This window comes from Xyrauchen texanus, chromosome 25 (genome assembly GCF_025860055.1).
Source record: "Xyrauchen texanus isolate HMW12.3.18 chromosome 25, RBS_HiC_50CHRs, whole genome shotgun sequence".
In the NCBI taxonomy this organism is placed as follows: domain Eukaryota; kingdom Metazoa; phylum Chordata; class Actinopteri; order Cypriniformes; family Catostomidae; genus Xyrauchen; species Xyrauchen texanus.
In genome coordinates, this window is record NC_068300.1 from 24,685,074 (window position 1) to 24,709,173 (window position 24,100).

The 24,100-nt window shown below is 42.1% G+C and overlaps 1 protein-coding gene across 1 annotated transcript in view; it reads right to left on the bottom strand.

Annotated features, from left to right (window-relative positions):
• Positions 1–27: 27 nt before the first annotated feature.
• The window catches only part of LOC127619059 (collagen alpha-1(XX) chain), a 50,209-nt gene continuing 26,136 nt past the window's right edge, over positions 28–24,100 (bottom strand). Inside the window, exons 18-41 of the mRNA XM_052091788.1 lie at positions 23,391–23,523; positions 23,156–23,298; positions 21,508–21,637; positions 20,884–21,000; positions 20,628–20,774; positions 20,472–20,528; positions 19,191–19,229; positions 16,356–16,494; positions 16,101–16,243; positions 15,826–15,935; positions 15,531–15,689; positions 15,037–15,114; positions 14,715–14,801; positions 14,505–14,558; positions 14,192–14,287; positions 14,041–14,094; positions 13,614–13,667; positions 13,414–13,467; positions 13,251–13,322; positions 12,646–12,681; positions 12,479–12,545; positions 12,148–12,337; positions 11,939–12,016; positions 28–90 (exon numbers count right to left, since the gene is read on the bottom strand). Coding sequence (XP_051947748.1) covers positions 12,153–12,337; positions 12,479–12,545; positions 12,646–12,681; positions 13,251–13,322; positions 13,414–13,467; positions 13,614–13,667; positions 14,041–14,094; positions 14,192–14,287; positions 14,505–14,558; positions 14,715–14,801; positions 15,037–15,114; positions 15,531–15,689; positions 15,826–15,935; positions 16,101–16,243; positions 16,356–16,494; positions 19,191–19,229; positions 20,472–20,528; positions 20,628–20,774; positions 20,884–21,000; positions 21,508–21,637; positions 23,156–23,298; positions 23,391–23,523 — 2,154 coding nt within the window. The 3' untranslated portion in view covers positions 28–90; positions 11,939–12,016; positions 12,148–12,152. The remainder of the gene's footprint in view (positions 91–11,938; positions 12,017–12,147; positions 12,338–12,478; positions 12,546–12,645; positions 12,682–13,250; positions 13,323–13,413; positions 13,468–13,613; positions 13,668–14,040; positions 14,095–14,191; positions 14,288–14,504; positions 14,559–14,714; positions 14,802–15,036; positions 15,115–15,530; positions 15,690–15,825; positions 15,936–16,100; positions 16,244–16,355; positions 16,495–19,190; positions 19,230–20,471; positions 20,529–20,627; positions 20,775–20,883; positions 21,001–21,507; positions 21,638–23,155; positions 23,299–23,390; positions 23,524–24,100) is intronic.

Here is a 24,100-nt window from a genome sequence, read left to right on the forward strand (position 1 = left end):
GCCCCAGAGCTCCTGGAATACCAGGAGGTCCTGCTTTACCATCTTCACCTTTGGGGCCTGGTTCCCCTGTTTTAGTTTCACCTGGAGGACCTGATGTATAACAAACAAACAAACAGAGCTGCAGTTAACACATTACCATTAAAATGAATTTTAACGCAACATTTTGAGCAGAATCCTTCATTATATTTTTTATTTAACCTGAGTTTCAGATGCGTGTACTTGTCATCTGGGTCTCTGCATTTTGATATCAGACACACTAAATAAGATCTGTGAAGTGCTAGTGCTTGTGTATGTATTCGCTTTTTCAAAATTTCCAATCAGACGGTTATTTCGTTAACCTCCTGAGACCGGAGCGTGACTGCTGTGTTCATTTTCCATCCCCATTTTTGATATTTTAATTAGCATACCCTATGAAACATGCAAAAAAACAATTGTGTCCACATATGTGGACAGCTGGACTAAGTTGTGACATTTTAAATAACATCAAGCTATAGAAAGTCAGATTATTTAAAAAAAAAATCTAATTGTTTATTATGTTTCCAGAAGTGTTGGTTATTCATGTTTTTGAGACATTACAGACATTCAATAAGAAATTAGCATAAATAATTCTGATTCAAAGTAATGCACAGCCTCATCCAATCACTGCCAACCATCTTAAAATACAATTATACATTGTAAATTCTGAATCTATGTACTGATTAACATTGTCCCATGTCAGCCAAACATGTCATGCAGACTGAAACTCCAAGAGACTTACAAGTAATGCAACCAACTCAACTGCATACACTGATCAATTATTTGTCAATTTTTTGTTGACATGGATTTTAAATTCTGGGATATATATTCCAATTCCAGTTACTGCAGTCTCTGGTGCTTTAGATCCATCCGTATATATATATATATATATTTGTATAAAAAAGAAATTATTTCTCCTCAAATAATTCTCTATATAATTATTGCAATTACCCTCATATATTTATTTGTCTTTAACTAGATTTAAGTCAACCTTACCCATTGGCAATACCCATGGTGGTACCACTCCTATAGCTACCGATGATCCTAAAGTAATCTGTGACAAACTGTATCTCTCTACCTCACTCTTAATTCCCCAACCAAAGCCTCTACCAAGTTTACTCTGATAGTCCCAACAATGTTTAACACATTACTTGCCAAGTGTTCTTTAGAACTGCTCTTTAGTCTGCCCCAATATGCCAGTGCAACTTTTTTCTCAACGCTAATTATCCAGTTGCCACTTTTAATGAATTAATTGGAGTGGAACAGTAAGCTCCAATACATAATTTTAGAGCCCCAACCTGCAGTCTATCCAATATATAGAGATTAGTTTTAGCTGCAGCTCTATAGATAATACACCCATAGTCTAATATAGGTCACAGCATCCCCCCCGTAGATATTCATCAATTATTTATTGTCAGTTCCCCAACTATTACCAGATATAGCTCTCATCAAATTAATAATTTATTTACCTTTAGTTTCAAACTTATCTACAGGATATGTAGCATCCATGTACTGTCTATCTATTATCAAACCACAATGCTAATTATTTAAAGGTTGTTACACTCTCTAATGGACTACCATACAGAAATAATTATTTTACTCTGGAATAGATTTTCTTGAGAAGAACATACAACATGATTAACTTATTGATAATTGTAAATGATAAGATGTAAATGGCTTTTGTAGGCTATGTACAGTAAGCATTTTTTTGTACTCTATCAGTTCTTCAATAGGCTACTTTTTAAAGAAGTGCCTGCAGTTAAATTGCTTAAATATATGTTATTCTGTGAGTGGATGCCATATATTAGGATAATACTATATATTAGGTTCCCTATCGAGAGGTCTCTCCTATTGCGTAAGTAGCTTACGCTATGGGAAAACTCAGTTTCTCGAGAAATATTGAAGTCTTTATGTAAAACGCATTGCAGCTGCACAGCAGACAGTGATGAGCGAGGCAGCTCGGTCATTGGCTGTGCTTCGGCAACTGCTCGAACCAATGACGGGGCGACTCTGAACGCGCGACCAATGGGCGTAGCGCCTGCGTTCAGCGCTCAGAGCCCGCCGAAATTAGCATAGCCAGGCTATATAATGGGCACCCCTTCATACGAGTTCCTTTAGATTTTATCTCCTTCAGCGAAGACCTCCTCTTCGCTGGATCCTCCGGATTGTTGGAGTCTTTCGCCCGCCGTTGACAAACGTACAGCAGGACTGCTAAGAGGACGCCGGCGCCTTCAGCTGCCTTCGAAGCCTTGTGCAGAGGCCTTCTTCCTGACAGGGACCGTCACATTATCTGCACTCGCTGCCTGGGACCTGACCACGCAGAAGCTGCTTTCACTCGAGGCGGATGCCCCGAATGTGACTCCCTGGGCCTCAACGAGCCGCGCGCTCGCTTCGCCGCCTTCGCCGCGAACGAGCCTGCTACCACCGTGCTGCCGTCCCCTCTGTTCGAGCCGTGCAAGTAAAAGCGGCGCTCACGGAGGCCGCCAGAGCACGCGGACTTCAGTGACGTCACGCCGGGCCAGTCCCCGCGTGCTTCACCACCACCCGAGAACTCCCCGCCGCCAGTCCAATTCACGCAGACGGACCAGCGCCCCTTCAACAGAGCGGTGGGTCTCATCTCGTTCGGTGCGCCAGGGGACGACGGTGAAAAGGATGACAGCCTTTCCAATTGGCGCTGTATCCGACGACTGGCCGGGCTCGGCCTTCGACCCCGCGCCGTCGACATTAGCGGACACGAGCACGGGCACCAGCACGGTAAGAGAGTTCGCTGAACGCTTCACTGCAGCGAGCAAAACATGTAAAATATTACCCAGTCCCCTTACAGGCGGCTGGAAATGTCTGTACAGCAGTCAATGGGCCAGTCACAGAACTCGCTCACCTGCAATCAAACGCCGTTTTAACGGCAACACACAGAAATCACAAGAGTCATTTTCTGCCTGTGTCACTAAGAGTCACGTGTCCACACTAAAGTCGCACTCCCACATATCAATACTGTCCAAACAGTGCCGAATACTTTCCCAGCTCGAGCTGGACGCCCCATAAATGTAGATCGTGTGCCTATTGTCATGTATGCACCACTACACACAAGCACTGTTCCCACAGTTATAAACACTTCCCCAGTAAAAGCGGGAAATACTATAAATGTAGCGCGTGTGCCTGCTGTCCTGCACGCACCCCTACACACAAAACACTGTATGAATGGCCAAAATCCCCGCCGCTAGCGGGAGGCTTTATGAAAGTGGCGCGCGTGCCTACCACAGTAGATGCACCCCCACCCATAAGCGCTGCCCATACAGTTCCAAACAGATCTCTGGCTCACGCCGCGAGCATCACAGATGCGACGCGCGAGCATCACAGATGCGACGCGCGAGCCAAGAAACTCCCCGCTAAGAGCGGGAAGCTTTATGGAAGTGGCGCGCGTGCCTATTACAATGTATGCACCCCCACCCGTAAACACTGTCGTTTCAAACATTTCTCCGGCTCTTGCTGCGAGCATTACGGAGATAGCGCGCGTGCCTGTAATCTCACACGCACCCCTGCACTCAACAAAGCTGCTCAGCGCAGCCAGCCTCTGAGAGCTGTAAGCTCAGTGTTAGCACATTTTCTGCCTGTGTCACTAAGGGGTCACGTGTCCACACTAAAGTGCGCACTCCCACAGTTACAAACACTGTATGCATGAACAAAAACACCCGCCGCGAGCGGAGGCTTTATGTAAGTGGCGCGTGCCTATTACAATGTATGCACCCCCACCTGTAAACACTGTCTATACAGTTTCAAACATTTCTCCGACTGCGAGCATTACGGAGATAGCGTGCGTGCCTGTAATCTCACACGCACCCCTGCACTCGGCACTCAACACAGCTGCTCAGCGCCAGCGCCTCTGAGAGCTGTAAGCTCAGTGTTAACACATTTTCTGCCTGTGTTACTAAGGGGTCACGTGTCCACACTAAAGTGCGCATTCCCACAGTTACAAACACTGTATGCATGGCCAAAAACACCCGCCGCGAGCGGAGGCTTTATGAAAGTGGCGCGCGTGCCTACTACAGTAGATGCACCCCCACCCATAAGAGCTGCACATACAGTTTCAAACAGTTCTCTGTCTCATGCCGCAAGCATCACAGATGTGACGCGCGAGCCAAGAAACTCCCCGCTAAGAGCGGGAAGCTTTATGAAAATGGCGCGCGTGCCTATTACAATGTATGCACCCCCACCTGTAAACACTGTCTATACAGTTTCAAACATTTCTCCAGCTCACGATGCGAGCATTACGGAGATAGCGTGCGTGCCTGTAAGCTCACACGCACCCCTGCACTCGGCACTCAACACGGCTGCTCAGCGTGCACCTGCGCCTCTGGGAGCTGTAAACTCAGTGTTAGCACAAGGCAATTTGCCGGTGGGGCCCATACGTCACTGCGACACGCCCCAGCCAACATTCAGCCCATATCTGTGCGAGCAAAAGCCTGGGAAAAAATCCCGACATGCCAAAATGGGTTTTGAACATAATAAAACACGGTTACTCACTTCAATTCGCTACGCAGACCACCCCGCTTTTCAGCGGTGGTCGAGACGAAAGTGAGGAAAGATGTGTCACATGTTCTACGCACCGAGGTGCTCAAACTGATAGAGAAGGGCTTATAGAAACTGTTCCTCCCTCTATGAGCGAGGCAGGTTTTTACAGCCGCTATTTTCTCATCCGGAAAAAGGACGGTGGCCTCCGCCCCATCCTAGATCTCAGACATCTGAACAAAGCTTTAATGATTCGCTCGCTCAGAATGTTAACAACCAAACATATCCTCGCGCAAGTTCGCCCCGGGGATTGGTTTCTATCAGTGGATTTGAAAGACGCTTACTTTCACATTCTGATAGCGCCTCATCACAGGCCTTTTCTGAGATTCGCTTTCGAGGGACAGTAATACCAGTACACAGTACTACCATTTGGCCTATCATTGGCCCCCCATACATTCACGAAATGTATGGACGCGACACTTTCCCCCCTGAGACAGCGGGGAGTGCGAATACTGAATTACCTCGACGATTGGCTAATCATAGCACAATCAGAGGGTCAGTTAACGACGCACAGATCTTGGATTATCAGCCATCTAGAATGCCTGGGTCTGAGAATCAATTTTGCAAAGAGCGTGCTATCCCCCAGCCAGAATATCTCTTTTCTGGGAATAGTGCTAGACTCAGTGCAGATGACAGCGTGCCTCTCATCAGAGCGTGCGCTCTCTATTCGACGCCTTGCAACATCATTCAGAACGGGCGCACACGCCCCCGTCAAACGATTTCAAAGAATGCTCGGTCTCATGGCCTCGGCATCAGCGGTAATCCAGCTAGGATTGTTGCACATGCGTCCTCTCCAGCGCTGGCTCAAGAGCCGTGTCCCCACTCACGCGTGGCGCTCGGGCCACTTTTTGATCAGAGCGAATCACGGCTGTATAAAAGCCCTGACGCCCTGGAAAGCCGTCAACTGGTATCAAACCGGCGTGAGTCTGGGCGTAAATACGCGGAGAAAAATTATCACGACAGATGCCTCCAAAATAGGATGGGGGGCCCTTTACGAGGGCAGGCCTGTTTCCGGCTTTTGGTCAAACCCGGAAAAGCGCCTACATATAAACTGTCTGGAAATGAAAGCGGTCGCCTTGGCTCTCAGAGCCCTGCTTCCGTACCTGAAAAACGAACACGTCCTGGTCCGAACGGACAACATGACGGTAATTTCGTATATAAATCGCCAGGGTGGACTCAGGTCGAGCTCCCTGCACTCTATGGCCAGGGAGCTCATCTTATGGTCACAACACCACCTGCGCTCGCTGAGAGCAGCGCATGTGCCAGGCGCCCTGAACCAGGGAGCAGACATGCTGTCCAGAGACAAGGTTCTCCCAGGAGAATGGTCTCTCCACCCCCTGACGGTTCAGTGGTTATGGCAAAACTTTGGCGAGGCAGAGGTCGACCTCTTCGCCGCCAGGGAAAACGCGCAATGCCCCCTTTTCTTCTCAAAGAGCAACGACGCGCTCCCCCAAGTCTGGCCGAGCTGCCCCTTGTATGCTTTTCCCCCGATCACGATGCTACCTCAGGTCATCAGTCGGATCAGGGAAGTGAGATGTGCAGTGCTCCTTGTAGCCCCACTCTGGAACAACCAAACGTGGTTTCCAGAACTGATGCAGATGATGCAATCTACCCCATGGCCGATTCCGTTGAGGCTAGACCTCCTCAGGCAGGCCAACGGGATGATTCTTCATCCCCGCCCCGATCTGTGGGCCCTCCATGCATGGCCCCTCAACGGGTTCCCAAGAACCTCCCCAGTGGAGTTTTGAGAACCATCACTGAGGCGCGAGCACCCTCTACGAGGCGCTTATATGCCCAAAAGTGGAAAGTGTTCAGTGACTGGTGTGATACCAAGAGCTTGAACCCCAAATCGTGTGAGATACCAAGTGTACTCGCCTTTTTGCAAGAGCCGCTGGAGGCGGGCCGTACACCCTCCACGCTCAAAGTCTATGTGGCTGCCATAGCGGCATCACACAATCCTGATAAAGGACGTTCATTAGGGAAAAACGACCTAATCATTCGTTTCCTAAGAGGCGCTAGGAGGATGAACCCTCCTCGCCCCACCTCGGTGCCGATCTGGGACCTGGCCACGGTCCTGGACGCACTCAAGAGTGCCCCGTTCGAACCTCTCCGAACCGTGCACCTTAAACAGCTCTCGCTCAAAACTGCGCTCTTGCTGGCTCGCCTCAGTCAAGAGAGTGGGCTGACCTGCACGCGCTGTCATCAAGCGCTGCTTGCCTGGAATTTGGACCTAACGACTGCAGAGTTGTCCTTAGGCCAAAGCACAGGTATATTCCTAAAGTGCTCTCCACACCCTTCAGAGCACAGGTGATATCTCTGGCAGCGCTATCGTCCCCAGCAGACGAAAGCGACGCTAATTTACTCTGCCCGGTCAGGGCGCTCAGCGTATATTTGGAACGTTCTGCCCTGTTCAGACAGACGGAACAATTATTCGTATGCTTTGGCGGCCGCACTAAAGGTCTCGCAGTCTCAAAGCAAAGAATATCGCGCTGGATAGTGGATGCTATAGCGCTAGCTTATGAAGCCAAGGGCCTTCAATGCCCCTTAGGCGTCAGAGCTCACTCTACGAGGAGCATGGCCTCCTCGTGGGCTTGGTCGAGTGGGATACCCATTGAAGATATTTGTCAGCGGCGGGCTGGGCCTCGCTTCGACATTTATCAGGTTTTATAACCTACAGGTCCCCTCATTGCATTCCAACATTCTATCAGCCTGACTGTAGAATGGACTGGAGTATGTATATGCTGAGCATTATCTCCTCCCTTATAAGGTCCGTCTCTGACCGACTCAGAGGATTTTTATGCATATCAGTACATAGAAAAATGCATTCCAACATTCTATCAGCCTGACTGTAGAATGGACTGGAGTATGTATATGCTGAGCATTATCTCCTCCCTTACAAGGTCCGTCTCTGACTGACTTAAAGGATTTTTTATGCATATCAGCACATAGAAAACTCAGTACATAAGATATGTGCTTGTGTTTGTACTATGAGCGCCCACCATGGACCACCTTGGAAGGGCTCTATACTATCCCATTATGTAGCTCGCTGTTGTCCGGCTCGTGGAATAATCACTTTGCTTTAAGGCTCAGGCATCTGCCTCTGGCTTTATAGAGCGAAGTCAGCACGCACGGCGTTTTACATGGTGTTCCCATAGCGTAAGCTACTTACGCAATAGGAGAGACCTCTCGATAGGGAACGACTCGGTTACTAACGTAACCTCGGTTCCCTGAGAGGAGGGAACGAGTATTGCGTAAGCTGCCGTGCTTGTGCTTGGTCAGTTCGCTTCAGTCGATTGAACCTAAAGGAACTCGTATGACAGGGTGCCCATTATATAGCCTGGCTATGCTAATTTCGGCGGGCTCTGAGCGCGCGAACGCGAGGCGCGCGCCCATTGGTCGCGCGTTCAGAGTCGCCCCGTCATTGGTTCGAGCAGTTGCCGCAGCACAGCAAATGACCGAGCTGCCTCGCTCATTACTGTCTGCTGTGCAGCTGCAATGCGTTTTACATAAAGACTTCAATATTTCTCGAGAAACGGAGTTTTCCCATAGCGTAAGCTACTTACGCAATACTCGTTCCCTCCTCTCAGGGAACCGAGGTTACGTTAGTAACCGAATCGTTTATGTTTCTCACAGCCCAGTTTTTCTATACATTTTTATATTTTTACAGCATAACTGTTATAACTTTCTTAATCAAACAGCTGTCATTTGTTTGTAGAGCATAATGCACAGTGCATAATAAGCGTACATTTTCAGTGCAGTTTTTAGACTTGGCTCACCTGTTACTTATTTTCAACAATGTGACTGTTATAAAATGTTAGGCAACTTTTACTTGGAGATTTTCGTTCAACAGGCTATTATGGTTTCTCTTATTGGTCCTTCACTGCCTATTAATTCAATTGATTTGAACAAATATGCCTATATTGGCTAACATTGAGTCCGTGAATGCCTGTCATTCGTTTGAATGTACAGTGATCATAATGCAAGGCAATACGTTGCAAATATATGCCCTTTATCAGTGGCATATAGTATTGGATTTAGCTTCTGGAATAGATTTAATATTTCAAATGGGCCACATATACAAACACTGTTTTTTAATATTATTATTTTGACAGTTCTTTGATGGTTTCTTACTTTTTAGACTAGCCGACTACTAAATTTCCATTTAAATGTTAATGAAATGAGTCTTTGCACACATTCCTTATGCAAAAATAGTCTGCTTTCAGTCAGCTCTGTGTGAGGTTGCGAGCGAGCGGCCTCAGGTGGGTGCGTTAGACATACATTTGTGCAGTAAAATTAGATGATCCAGCATTTACCATATTACAATTCATATTGGAAAGCTTGTCAAAGAGATCGCTTCTCAATGTTGGCTAGAGATGCAGCAAGCTTTAAAAAAAAAATGTCACAGACCAAACAGATCAAAGCAATAGAAAGCCATCTATCTGAGGCCATGCAGGTGTCAGAAGACAGAATACTAGAAGATGCATATTAAAGCAAAGACTTAAAAAGTTCCCAATTTCATAACTTTTACACAATATTTGGGTGATTTTTTGCTGACCAATATCTTTGTGTTTCTCAAGAAATAATTTAAGAAAATATGAAATAAACTAAACATTTTGTCTACTATCTTTATAGTCAGGTGCATTTCTAGAAACTGGAAAAGGTATCAATGTGTCTTTTTCTTAATTATTTTATTTTTATGGTGTGTTGCTGTCTTTGCCGGGTGCTTTTTCCTGCTTTAGGAATTTTTGGTCTTTTGCCGATCACATGCCTGTTTAAGGAAAATGAGCCTATAGTCCAAGTATGTGGTCATTGTGTTTAACAGCGTGCCGTTTCGCAACAAAAATCAATGATATTTTTACATTTCAAGAGTCTATATTTCTTACCAGATGTAGTTTTGTTTAACCCTTTAATCATAGGCTAGTCTCCTGAACTGAGAACAGTCAGTTTAAATTAAATCAGGAGAGGGGAACGTCAGGCCTCAGGGCAGTATAAGGCTCGTGAGACCATTTTAACCCCGTGAGGCCATTTGAGAAATAATTTGAAAAGCAAAAAATGGCCTTGATTCAATTAACCTGAAAAGAAATTCCTTTGAAATAATGTTTAAAAATCATTTTAAATGATAACAACGCCAGTGCCGAATTCTCAGGACCACCAAAGCCTTAATTAATCTACAGACAAATAGAGAAAAACAAAAAGTTTATCCTGTCAGAATTTATTCCTCGATGCTTACAAGCAAAGTGTGACAACTGTTTCACAAATCACATCCCCGAAGCAGCAGGTGAGTCTGAGCTAAACCTCTTCAGGCCTTCAGAATTTCTTCAGAATCCCTCAACAGAGCAAATGAATTGACAACTAAAGTCAGACTGTCAGATTCATCAGCCAATCAGATTGATTTATTTGTTCTTGGTGGATGTAATCTTTAGGATATGTCCCGGTCAAGGCCTTCTAGCTGGCCTTCAGTGAAGCAATCACGCTTTAAGTGATGTACGTAATTCAAGAGTGAAACGCGCAAGATCAAACTATCTGACGAGTCGGCTGTCATCACTGCTGGTATTGCCAATAAGAAAGAGATCCTTATGGATTTAAAAACACGAGATGTTCTGCATGACCGTGTGATTGCTTCATTTATTAAACAGGAAAGGAGGACTGATTTTCAATTCAAGTAAATTGGTAAGTGCTTTCTGTATTGTTATAGCAACATCAGGAGTTTTCTAAGTGTAAATTAGGCTGCAGGAGCATTCAGTGTCGGATCAAATTTTGAAAAGTAATGCTGCTTTCCATTCAACTCAGAAGTCGGATTTTACAACTATTTACTAGGAAAAGTGCAATGGAAAGCATCTTGAATTCAGAATTACAATTTGTAGGCTTGTGCAGAAATTCTCAACTCCAATTTCACCGAGATGCAGGGGCATGATGTCACACAAACATGTCAACACTCGGGGAGATAAACAAAGTGAGTGATAAACATTAACTTTATTAAGCAATATCAATAAATGAGTTTGTTTCAACATTACATTATATTAAAGCTTGTTTAACAAACACCTGCAGAAACAGGTGTATAAAACATTATAATCTCTTTTGAAAACCGTACACCTGAAGCACAAATGTTAGCGTTGTAGCATAGTTTAACAGTTGGGTTGATACGAGACATCTCTAATGAGAGTCAAACCCCTGTTAAGCTAATGGGAGCATTGCAGTTTTGTTTCTTAAAATGTCATCTTCTGAATATCGGGGAATTTATTTATGGTCGGAGATATCAAGTAGGAATATCCCTCATTCAACTTGAATGGAACACAGCATAACCATGTACCCTGATGAAATGAAATTTATTGCAAGCAACATTTAAATCACAAATATTATTAGATAGATTTTTCCAGGTGTTATAGACCTCCTTGGTAGATTCATATGAAAAATTATCATTTTTGAATGTCTGTTCGGGAGACAAAACAGTCATGCTGCAGTTAAAATTAGGCTTGCATGAGCATTAAGTGTTGTTTCAAGTTCTGGCTTTCCTGCGTGGACGTGTTTTTAAAATATCAATATTACTATTTAGCTGCGACATAATGCATGATGCCCAAAGACATTGTGTGTCTTATTCATTTTTTTCTTAATGACATGAATCACACTGAAGGCCTAGACTTTTAATGCATGGCCCACCACTGAACAACACAAAATACTGTATAATAGACAGACCTTTTAGTGTTTTTGGTGTGCGAGTACATAATGGAATGCGTACATTAATTTCAACACACAATCAGAAACTGCAAGCAATTGTATGGCCCGCGAATAATTTCATAAATACTCAAATGGCCCTTAATGGAAAAAAGGTTCCCCACCCTTAAATTAAATTAGGCATAGCCAATAGCGAAGCCAAAACATAATGTCAACACATGTGGACACGGGGTCTCAGGAGCTTAATCTATTGTTATAGCGCAGCAGTTGATTAACAGGTGAGGAGCACTGCTTTTCTGCCCTCCGGGACACATTTAGGACGGATTAGCATTTACACCTCAAATGCGATGTGGTCACATTTGTTTTTGACTACCTCCATATATGGTTTTTGTAATCCAATCAAAAAGCATTTTAGACCTTGTATACACCTATATTTAGTGCTGACCACTTGTGATAGCATCACCCGAAACGCATCTTAATACCAGGTGTAAACAGGCTCTATTGCTCCAAAGCACCAGATTCAACAGATTCAGTTCTTGAAGTATGGAGCAGCACCAACTATACCAATCCCCATGGAAAACCTGCAACCCAACCATAAGCACAGCAGCAAAAACAGCCTGTTTAATTCTGATGATAAAACAATGTGATATGACCCCTTCCTGGATACACAACTAAATTGAAATACCTGCAAATCCCTTTATTCCTTGTGGTCCCAGCATATTGGCTCCTGGAGACCCTTTTTCACCGGGCATACCTCTGCGTCCTATAAGTTAACCACAGAATTACACTCAAAGGAAAGTACAACACAGAGTTTGAATTAAAAATGTAATGTGACTATAGATCTGGAGTTTGCCAAATTGCATCTCTACAGAAATGGAAAAAGTTGAGTCTTACCCTGTTCACCAGGGTACCCAGGTTTTCCAGACTCCCCTCTGCTTCCTTGTCGCCCCTGAGGGCCACGCAGATCCTGGTGTCCCCCTTCCCCCTGGTATACCTGGCTCTCCAGGTGGTGCTACTGGTTCCTGGATGGGCAGTGGCTTCCGATTAATCTCAATCAGAAATGTGTCCAACTTCAGCACCTCATCTAGAAAATAAACAAGCTACAATAAACTCTAAGTGAAATGCAATTACTCAGGCCAAGATTTCCATTAAAGATGCTATTGAATTACTGTGATTAAAAAAAATGGACATGGAAAGAATAGAATGTGGAGAATTTACTACATACTGTGCACAAGCTTTTCACAGGCCTGTGTAACAAGCTGGTAGATCATGGCAAGAGACTGTGGCTCTCCCTAATAAAAGGAACCATTATCAAAATCAACAAAATAACCTATGTTTAGGTTCACAAATGACATACATGTAATTTTTTCTATTGAGAGACTTTCAACCCACCTTCTCACCTCTCTCACCCTTACTTCCAGGAAGGCCCTTCGAAGGGGAAAAAATACATGTTTTAAAAAATCTAATACAACAACTTGCTCATATTTACCATCCTGTCTGTCAGTAATATCAAGTAAAATGTAATACTTCTAGAAGTCTTCCTTTGAATTATCATTGATTGGATAGACAGGAGAGTAACACGAGTACAATTAAAGGGAAAGTTCCCCAAAAATCTAAATTCAGTCATCATTTACTAAAGTAGTTATTTACAGTAGAATGTCCAAGTTCCTCTTTTTCATACAATGAAAGTGAATGATGACCAGGATGGAGAAGCATGATTGTAAAGGCAACATTTACTGTGAATAATGCCTTCAATTTAGGTTTGTTCCTCTCAAAAAACTACCTCGTGGCATTAGAAGTCTTAGAGTATAGTATACAATGCACATTCTGCTTTTTTGTCTTTTTTGTATTTTTGGAGATTGATAGCCCCTGGTCACCATCCACTTTCACTATATGGAAGTTTTCAGCTCAGACATTCCACTAAACTTATGAAGACAGAAAGTAATAAGGCTTTGAGTGAATTATCCTTTAAACTGAAGTATGGTGGATTTACTCACAGTGGGCCCTACAGGACCAAGTGGCCCTCTCTCTCCCGCTTGTCCTGGATGGCCGGGGATACCCTGAAAACCCTACAAAGAGAACACCCTCATATATAAAGAAGAATGGAACAAAAGTGTATAATAGATAACCCTTGAATGCATGTAGGTAAGGCTGTCTTACTCTTGGCCCTGTAATTCCAGGGGGACCCATGTTACCTTCCACTCCTCTGGTGCCCTGTATAAAATGTGTGGACAGAAATACAATTGATAAACTGAACATTTAATTTGATAGAATTCAAACACATTTAGACCAATAAGTGTTATAACCTATTACAGTGGTATTGGCTCTAAAGTGATGCCCAGAGCCACACTGAGACTTGCCTTAGGACCAGGAATACCCTCTTCTCCTTTTATACCAGTAAGCCCTGGTAAACCCTGCAACCACACAATGAGGAAAGAGTGTGATACACACAAAATTAGATGAAATAACTTTGGATTTTTCCATTTTCAGAAGAAAATGTGAGTGCTGCTTCCTGTGCTAAATATGATTTTTGTGTTCCATGTAGTTGCTGAGATTTTTATAAATGTTGTGGGCCGTTGTGGTTGCTAGGGTGCTCTGGGCGGTTGCTAGAGCACTGCTAGGTGGTTTTATTAATTCATTATGACAAGTTATGTGACAAAGTTTAATACTTACTGTTAAAAATTAGCAATAGTAATAACCTTAGCAAGCACCACTAAATATATGACCAGCTATAACGGTCGAGCTGGGTGATGATTATAGACATAGAAGATGGATTCACAAGATTACCTGACTACCAGGTCTTCCAATATCTCCTTTTTCACCTCTGGCTCCTGGTGGACCCTTTACAGAGACAAAAATAGAAAGGTTTTTAATCTGTTCCATATGCTTTATATATTATGTATCTTATACTGTCTCTATAGAACATGTGTTAGCATACCACTTTTCCCATTACGGTTATTCCCCGTGGACCTGTGGATCCAATGGTGCCAAAGCTGCCCTCAGGGCCTGGCTTTCCTGGAGGGCCCATCTCACCCTGGTTAGAGGCAGAGAAGAGCGATTAAAACTTTAACGAGATGTATATTAGGAAAATCAGTACCAGAAAATCAAGTGTGGGTTGGCATGGCTAAGTGGTTACTGAGTTAGGTGGGTAATCTAAAAGTTAGTTTTAGTTACAAATCACAGAGGCTTGCAAATTTGAAATATGGTGGTGACTTTCTTCACCCACCACATCTCTGTGTGAGTTGTCCTACCTTTTGCCCCACCTCTCCTTTTTCACCCTTCTCCCCACGAGAGCCAGGTTTCCCCTGAAGAACAAGCATTGAGATCAGTTCATATCACTGATAATGTCTCCAACATTTTGCAGTGCCATCATAGTGATTTATTGAATATGATTTTAAAAGCTCTCAAATTTTCATGTCAGTTTTTGTGCATGGTGTAGCATATAAGGGCTGTATACTTACAGGAGGACCAGTATCTCCGGGTGCTCCAGGGACATTGGTGGTACAGGTGCATGCATATGGAGGGGCTGGACAGCTCTCCTCGTCTCTCTAGAGGACAGAGAGTGAAACTCAAAAAATTGAACTATTTTTACGTGCACTCCTACAATTCTTTCTTTACTTTATTTATATTAATTATTTAGCCACATCCATGTAAGGATATCCATGTTGAGATGTCAATTCAACCTCAAATTAATTGTCTATCTCATATCAGTGAAGCAGAACGCTAGACTGAGATTGATTTGGACCTGAAATAGGAAAAAACAGGATTGTGACACTCATGTACCTGTGCGGGCAGATCACAGCAGGTATCTTCTGAAGCCCAGGTGGTGTTGCACACAATCTCAAAGGACTGCAGCTGAAACTGTGGGCAAAACACAATATTACAGGCTTTGACATTCAAAACTGACCATATGTATTGCCCTATAAGTGAGTATATACAGTGTCTCCAAAAGTACAGTATTTGGACACTTATGCAACACTTAAAATGCATGAATGTCTATGCATTATATAACAAAATATTTCAAATTCTTTTAACTTTATTTTTATATTTAATAATATAATATTGTAATATAAATATTAATAAATGATTAATTATTATTCAATACTATATATATGTTTTTTTATTATTATTTTTTTATTTTTTTAATATATATTATGAATAATTACATTATTTAATAAAATCATTTTATAAAAATGTCATATTTAATAATAGAAAATATTTTTTACCAGGTGCATCTTTGTGAACTTTTTATCATATATAATGAAAATCAGACTCACAGCTGCAGAACCGCTGTGTGGCCCTCGTGTCCTTACAAGCTTGCCCAGCATCTCAAAGCCATCAGTTGGCAAAGTTCCCAAGGGGCGTGCAGGCCTCTCACCAACCCGCTGGCAATCTACAGATAATGATACGCTCACCTGACTGACAGATAAATGAATCTGCCAAACACATTGGAAAAAGAGATTAGAAGAATTAGTGGGACAAAATGTATAAATCTTAATCATTTCAAAACATTTTCTTTCCCCCTGTCGCTGTAAACAATGTACACTCTCCAGTTATCTCTCTCTCACTTACCTTATGAACGCTGCCATAGAAGACAGAATGTACTTGTGGCTGGTCAAAGGTCAGCTCCTGTATCTCTCCTCTGTAATCCAGACTGAAATACAGCAGCACCTTCTTCTCAGCTGAAGAACAGAACACAGAAAACTTTATTTCTTGAATGTGAAAAGGCAATTATGCACAATATAGTGTCAAAATCAGCAATGTTTACAATGATGACAGTCCTGCTGGAAAATTTGAACCAGTCTTAAATTTAACTACAAAAATTTGAATCCACCAGAGGCACTCACGGTCCAGCACCACCCCCATTTTTGGCTGGAAGTCATTGTCCGTGAGCTGCCAGAGGGCAAAAGGCTCCCTTGGTGAGTCCTGCAGAAGCCTGAAGGCCATGCTGATTGTGTGTTCTGGAGAAAAGCCAGCTGGGTGGATGAAACTGAAATACAGAGGGACACATAAACAAGGCAGGGTATAAGGTATAACTGAAAGGTAAAAACTGGACCATTTACAAATAGGTGTATGCATCTGTGTGTGTTTGCCTTTCTCACCCTGTGCTCTGGGTAAGTTGAACATCTCTATAGAGGGTGTAACTGGGCAAGGTACTGAAGATGAAAGGCTCAGCTGCCACACCCTCAATAGTAGAATGAGCTCTCTGAGTTAGACCAAATGCTTCCATCATGTTGAAGCCTAACACAAGTGTACACATATTTGAGCTCATTTTACATAATGCATAATGGGTGATGATTATAGACAACAGTTGCTTATTTAGGACATTTACTAAAGCTTGTCTACTTCAAAAATATTAAAAGATCAATCAACAGTTTGTATGTTTGAGAGCGTTCAGACAATATATAGTATATTTTAAATATTTTACATGCGTAACATATGGAACATTAGGAGGCATTGCCGAGAACAGATAATGGGGGATTCACCAAAGGAATTTTTGAAGATTTAAAATCAGAATGGGCATTTTAACAATAGTATGTACCATTTATGTAATTTATTTGTCTTTGGTCGGATAAAAATGATGGAAATGTGTATTCTCACTGTCTCTGCTGTGGTTTACTGTCAATAAAATGACTTTTCTTTTCTAATCATGTCACTGCATGCAACTCTACACTCATTAAACTGGGGTGAAATGGTGCCGCTGCGATGGCACGGTAAGAGAGGAAAGGTTCGGAAGTAGAGACAAAATATTCAGAGCTATTACAGCTATACACATGTGATGCTTCCTCAAGTTATGACAAATAAAAGTCATGGCAATAAATTAAATAAATAAACAATTGCATATGATATTTGGAAACAACTATTTTATTTTAGATGAATGGGGAAAAAGAGGCTGGAGTTTAAAAGTCTTAGGAGTTTTGAGAAAATATTTTAGCATCCAAAATTATTTATTTCAGTGTGACTTAAGAGTGCCCTCAAGAGTGGTTTTTGGAGCAAATAATGGCATTTATAACAAATAAAATTAATAATCAATTAATACATATGACATTATTTTAATTTGGAAAATAAAGTGCATGGAGTTCAAAGTCTTAAGGTACGGTTAATTGTTCTGCATTCTGGATCGGATCACGTCCGTCGACCGCGTTGCCATTCAAAGTATACTCTTCTTACCACAAGCGAATATGAACGCGCTCAACGCATGCGCACTACAACTGTTTTGCGATACTCTTCTAGTACAGTCAATGGCCGGCACATGCGGCAATGATGCGCACAGACGAGGACCGCGTCTGCTTTATGAGAAAATGTGACTGTGCTGATGACGAAATTTGTGTCACGCATACTGTGCACGAAGAGATCAGCAATGCGGACAACCGAATTATACTTTTGACCTTTAGGAGTTTTAAGAGCATTTTAACATCAGTATTTTAACTGAATTATATAACTGTGGCAGGGCGGAGGGCGGGGCTGGGTCGTGATCCTACACACCCGGTCCCGTATTAGGCTAATTATGCCTCCGTGAGGGATAAAGGTCGACTGCAGAGGATCGTGCGGGAGAGAGAGAGATCGTTTACGGACATGTCCGTCATGTGTGTGTTTATGTTGTCTTTTAAGTTTATCATTAAACTATTATTTATATTGAAAAGCCGGTTCTCACCTCCTCCTTTATATTGAATACTTTACACTGGTGCCCTGCCACAATAACCAAATAACCAAAGTCTCTTTAGCAAGTCAGTCCACTGGCAGCCATCTTTGGAATGCTCTTGGGAGGCTAATTCCAGACATAACAGTGCAGCTCCAATCTACTTGAATGGAAAAAGACCGAAATCTCCAAAACGGTTTGTCAAGATTACTATCTAAGAACATATTTCAATTCAGCAGTAAAATCTGACAACACTGGTAACATAAATTGTGCTTCTTTACCTCAGATTACGCTAAAAAACCACAATGTTCCCAGCTTTTATAACTAATGTGCATGTGCGTTCTCAATTTGATTGACGATGTCTATATCTTAAAGGTGATTGGCTCTAAAAACCTGTAGGTCGGGACTTTATTTCTACATCCACTGACAGTTGGCTGCCATTGAGCATTCTAATTTATCCCATACATTTTTTTATTTTAAATTTTCTCCCCAATTTGGAATGGCCAATTCCCAATTCGGTCTATGTCCTGATGGTGGCGTAGTGACTCGCCTCAATCTGGGTGGTGGAGGATGAATCTTAACACACCACGCATGCCACCGATAGTGACCACGAGGAGTTTACCCCATGTGACTCTACCCTTCTTAGAAACCGGGCCAATTTGGTTGCTTAGGAGACCTGGCTGGAGTCACTCAGCACACCCTGGATTCGAGCTTGCTACTCCAGGGGTGGTAATCAGCGTCTTTACTCACTGAGCTACCCAGGCCCCTCTCCCATTAATTTGAATAGAAGTGGCCCATCTCTGCTAAACATTCTCTGATTTAACAAGGTATTTAATTTAGCATCTTACGTCAACTCGATCTGGTTTTGATGAACAGGTCAGAAATTATTTAAATATTTACAAAAAAGAATTATAGCACTCAGCTTACATATATGACATTTGTTACAAACAATTTATTAGACCCGTCAACTGAACGTGCATCTCATCGCTACATCGGGTGTTTACAGTGTAAATAGCTGCCTTATAATGAGAGTGTTTTTGAGCTGCTGTTGTTTTGAAATCTTTGGAGCTGAAATTATCCCACCCGACAGCCTCTTATGTTAGCAGTTTGTAGTTTAAGGCCAGTAAGCTTTTGGCTGATGGTAGAACATTCGCAAGACAATGACTGAGTGGGTTTGAATGCCCAATGGGTGGCCCTGGCTCACTCAGGTCCACCTGTGGCTACGCCAGTGGTTAATTGTTTCTATATACAGTATGTGCTATGTAAAAGTTAGACTCTCATCAGTATATGATCTTACCTTTAAGGATGTGATTTCTGACTGTCATCTCAGGACACACTGAAAAATATAGAAAGCATGTTATGCTTGAAGAGTTGTAGTTATACTATAAGTAGTGAAAAGTTCTGTAAACACCAAAAGCATAACAATAAAGCAGACAAATTAAATAGCAGTAAATAAAAAATATTACCTGGAATATCTACCTAAATACTGGTGACATTAGTACGCCTGTAATCCTATATTAAACTCTTGAATTAAAAATATGGACAATCCTTTGACATTATGATTTCTTTATGACCCTCACAAAAATATGATACGAAACGAGAGGCTGCAGTGTCCGAACAACACTTAAAAACACAACTTCTCCCCTTCACTTTGTTCAAAAAACAAAATTACATGCTTGTGTTGTGTACTAATTTTTCTAATCAAAATAAAATGTGCTTGTTTCTCTTTTACATGGGTAAATAAACACTTAATATCATTAAATGCTTGAGAAAAACATGCATCCGTCCATATGCAACAGCCTCTTCAGACACAACTTGAGAAACAATGATAATTAAAGCCAAGAGCTCACAGAGAGTTCAGATTCACAAAATGTTAACCTTAACCTTATCTTATAGAATGTAAAATACAATGAAATTTTGAGAAGGGTATAACTGCAGGCTCCAAAAAGGGGCGTGAAATCACCATTAAAGATATAGGGAGCCCCTTACCTTAACCCTTTTTTAACCACAACAAACAACCCCCTTTTGGATTAACCTCACCCTCTTTAGGAGTAACATTGCGCTCTTTTGGAGGAACCTCGCCCTCTTTTGTAGTAACCCCGCCCCCTTCTGGAGTAACTTCACCCTCTTTTGAAGATTCCGCCCCCATTTGGAGGTCTCCGGCCTGCAGCTATACCTAATTGGAAATCTTTACACCACGCAAGTCCAGAAAAATAATTATGTAATAACAGATGGCTGATGATCAAATTTGTTATTTGTTAGCTAATGCTAGCCCTGCATCCAAATATTTGACAGCTAACCCTAATGCCTCCTGTTAATTGTTTAATATAATTTACAGTTAATATGACTTGACTTGTCAATTTTGTTAGTTATTTTGATTAAATTAAATGTAGTTACAATTATTATTTTCTCTGGTTTTAGTCTAAAGTTTAAGAAATGTATATGATATGAGTTACATCGTCTGAATTTCTACATTAAAATTTAAATTTTGACGTTCACTGTTTTTAAACAAATCGCACCCTGGACACAAATACTGTATGTGTTTTAAGTTTGAATAGACCTTCATTTAAAATCTTACCTTCATTTTGAATAGGATGCAAGCGAGGAGGAACCTGAATTCTCACTGGTGCTGTTGCTTTATGAGACAATTACATACTATTACAACTGAGCAAAACAAAACAGCAATAGCTTTTAGGCTGAGACATGCGTCACTCACAATGATCAGGATTCTAACCTGTGGGGTGAAGGATGGTTACTGCAGCGCCCTCTACTGTCCCCAGACGGGAATACACACTGATGCGATACACTGTTTCAGGCTGCAGTTCTAAGAAACAGTGACTGCTGCTGGTAGCATCGACTATATCCTCATTTGTGTGTTTATCTGTTAACACACATACATTTAACTAAATTGCCATTTCACCACTAATCACTATATGATTAAAGATTTTGACTTTTGGATGCCACATGTATGAGCTGAGGGGGTCTAGTACCTCTGAGGGCCTGGATGACTATGCGATAACTGCTGACTGCTGCTACAGGCCTCCAGGACACACAGATACTGGAGTGATCGGACCGCACCACACTCACACTGCTCACCCGCAGACTGGCTGGTTGTGTAAAGAGAGAAACACAGATTGAGATGTAATTACAAGACATTACCTGACTTAGCAAACACTTAAAAGTGCAGTATGAAGTGTAAAGTATACATTTGAATGGTACACATTAGCTGTGTCTCAAATGATGCACTATATACTATGCACTCAGCCATGATGTGTATGAATTTTCAAAGTGTAGCATCATCCCAAATGGAACACTTAACAGTCAATTATTACAAGGAAGCATTCACTGTTTAACAGCTGACAGAGGTGAGGTTTCAAAGGCATTCGAAGGGTTGCCGCAAGCTTTAGTACATTAGCAAGCCTCAGTTCAACACTTGTATCTCAAACAATGTACATATTGACACAGCGTGGGGTGATGTTGAAGCATTAAGGTGCTGTTGCTACATTCTCTATTATTTACATAGGTTTTTTCACAAGTATGTGATTTGAAATTGGGACGCAGCTATTGTAATACTGAGGTTATTGAATTGAGGTCTACATAGGTGTGTGACTCACTTGTCTTCCCCTGAGCTGAGGCACTGCCGCCCTCCCTGTTGCGGTACTCAGCAGTGACTAGCACACTGTAACGAGTGTCAGGCAGCAGATTCTGCAGCAGGACGCACTTCTCACTGCCTGGCAATGACACCTATTACAAACAACCCACAGGACTACATTACCCATGACACCACATTACATTTTGAACACAACAAACAAATTGTGTGGAAATCTGCTCAGTTTTCTCAGGCACTGCAGTCATTAACCGTGTTTCCACTATCGGGCTAAATGAGGGCATGCTAGTGCGTCCCAGGGCCATTGTATTTACACAGTCACTTCCAGGGATTAACTTATCTTGCTAGCTAGCTATTGTTTACATATAATATAAACTCGATATTCTAGATAACCAAATAACATGATACCACAGTTTGAGCTTAAGTTAGCACCAGGATGGTGTTTTAAGGGCAGGTTTAAGGGCAACACGCGGGGCTATAGGCCCGATGGTGGGAATGCAGATTGATTTTGGTATCAAGGACTTAGCCCTGGTTGACCAATTGATAGCCCCGCCTTGCACTGGACCGATGGTTGAAAAGCGGCTATTGTGTCCAGTACTGAAATATTTTTGGATTACACATATGGTCATGCATAAAATATACACAAGGAATTTGCCTTGATGGCACACAGGGCATTTACATATAAGAGCCAACAGACAGAGACGAGACCACCATTCAAACACCAGAGGTCAACTACAAAAAGGAAACAAAACCTAGATTTTTACACTTTGTGAGTGGTGCTTGCCTGTGCAAATCCTGTTGCCATGATGCTAGGGTGTTGTGAGTGGTTGCCAGGACATGCTTATGCGATTGCTGAAGTGAATGATTAAATGGCCAAAAATCCATTCCATTCAGAGGTGAATGTCGTTTCAGTGATCCGATCACAATGCATCTTGTGTGCATTTACATCTGTCATTTAATGTGGTCAAGTACTATTATTGAAAATGCATGTTAATGCAAGATGTAAAGGTAGCCTTAGATCATTTGTCAGTTCCCAGGTCAGTGGAAAAGCTGTCTGGTATTAAAATCGTTTTTTAGTTTTCCCCAGTAAACGGTGTTGTGCTGAATTTTGACTCCCTATATTCTTATGTTTAGGTGTAGGTGTAGGGATAGTCTTTAGTAGTAGGGACCAATGACGGTTAGGGGTGGGCTTTAGGGATAAAAGAATCAGGTTGAGGGAATCAGAATCTAGCAGGGAGTCAAATTTCAGCACAACATCGGCTCTGACATGAGCAGCATGGAGGAAAGGGGTATGTGTGTATTGATATGTAAACTAAAGCCTATTGGCAATTTTTTTAAAAAGGGACAAGCTGTATGACATGCCTCGTCCCCAATTCCTGTTTCACTGGAAATATGTCAAAACTGCCCTAATCAAGGCACTTCACCGTGAGCTTAAATTTAATTGTTTTGTATGCCTGTTTTATCATCCTCCAGGCAGAAATCCTAAGTCAGATCACATAGAAAAGTAATAGCACACCACTCCTTAACAATGCACATGATTAATGGTGTCATTTATGTCACTCAAGTTACTTTGCCATAGTATTAGGGGTGTGTTCAAATCATTAACCCTAAGTAAGAGTGTAGTTTTAGTGATGTTTGCCTTATCAAGCACTCACTGTGTTTTCCCTCGCATCTCCAGTCAGGGGAGTGTAGGACACAAGGTAATGCTGCACATGGGCATTAGGGTGAATCCAGCATACCAATAAACTAACTGCTGTCTCCTCTGAGATAGATAAACTGCTGGGACCACCTCCTGATACTAAAACAACACAACAAACAAACAAAACTAGTCATGTGTTTTAATACTTCAAAAGTTTGGATATGTCTATGTGTGTAAGTGTGTATACTCACAGGTGCTGTATCGTATTGCCACAGCATCACTCTGAGCCCCATCGTCATATAGTGCTGACAGTGAGATCTGATATTCTTTATCTTCCTCAACCCCCTCCAAGATGGCCCCCTCAACCTCCCCATCAACTTTCAACTGGAATACATCCATAAAATACCTCTCAACTGATAAATGTTTTAATTTTGTACAAAATTAGGATTTTTAGAAATCATTTCAAAAATATTGCTCGACACAAAGCAAACTGAGCAAAATAAATAAAAAATAAAAAAAGGATATACACTACAGAACTTTCTGAGTTTCCTATGATATATTCATATTTTATTAGTTAGCGTAAATCTTCCAAGGCAGGAAAACTATCGATAATTGTTTTTCTTAAATCCATAAAAGATTTCCAGGTTTTTCACACTATAAAAATTAAAAGCTACTGGAGGCACCATTATGGTTCCTCAGTTGTCACACTGGCAAAACTTTCTGGAGTCACTCTAGACTGTCAACGGTTCCTTCAGTAACCGCATTATAAGGAAAAGACTTCGAGGCTCCTTGTGAACATAACTAGGATATCTGAGGCTTTGAAGGGTGTCTGGAGGGTTCAGCTTAGGTGTGGCAGTTGAGGAACCCCAAATGCTGCCTATTTTTAAATTTTTACAATGCATGAACATGGAAACCCTGTTCATAATGACATTAATCACACATTCATGTGGCCATACATTCT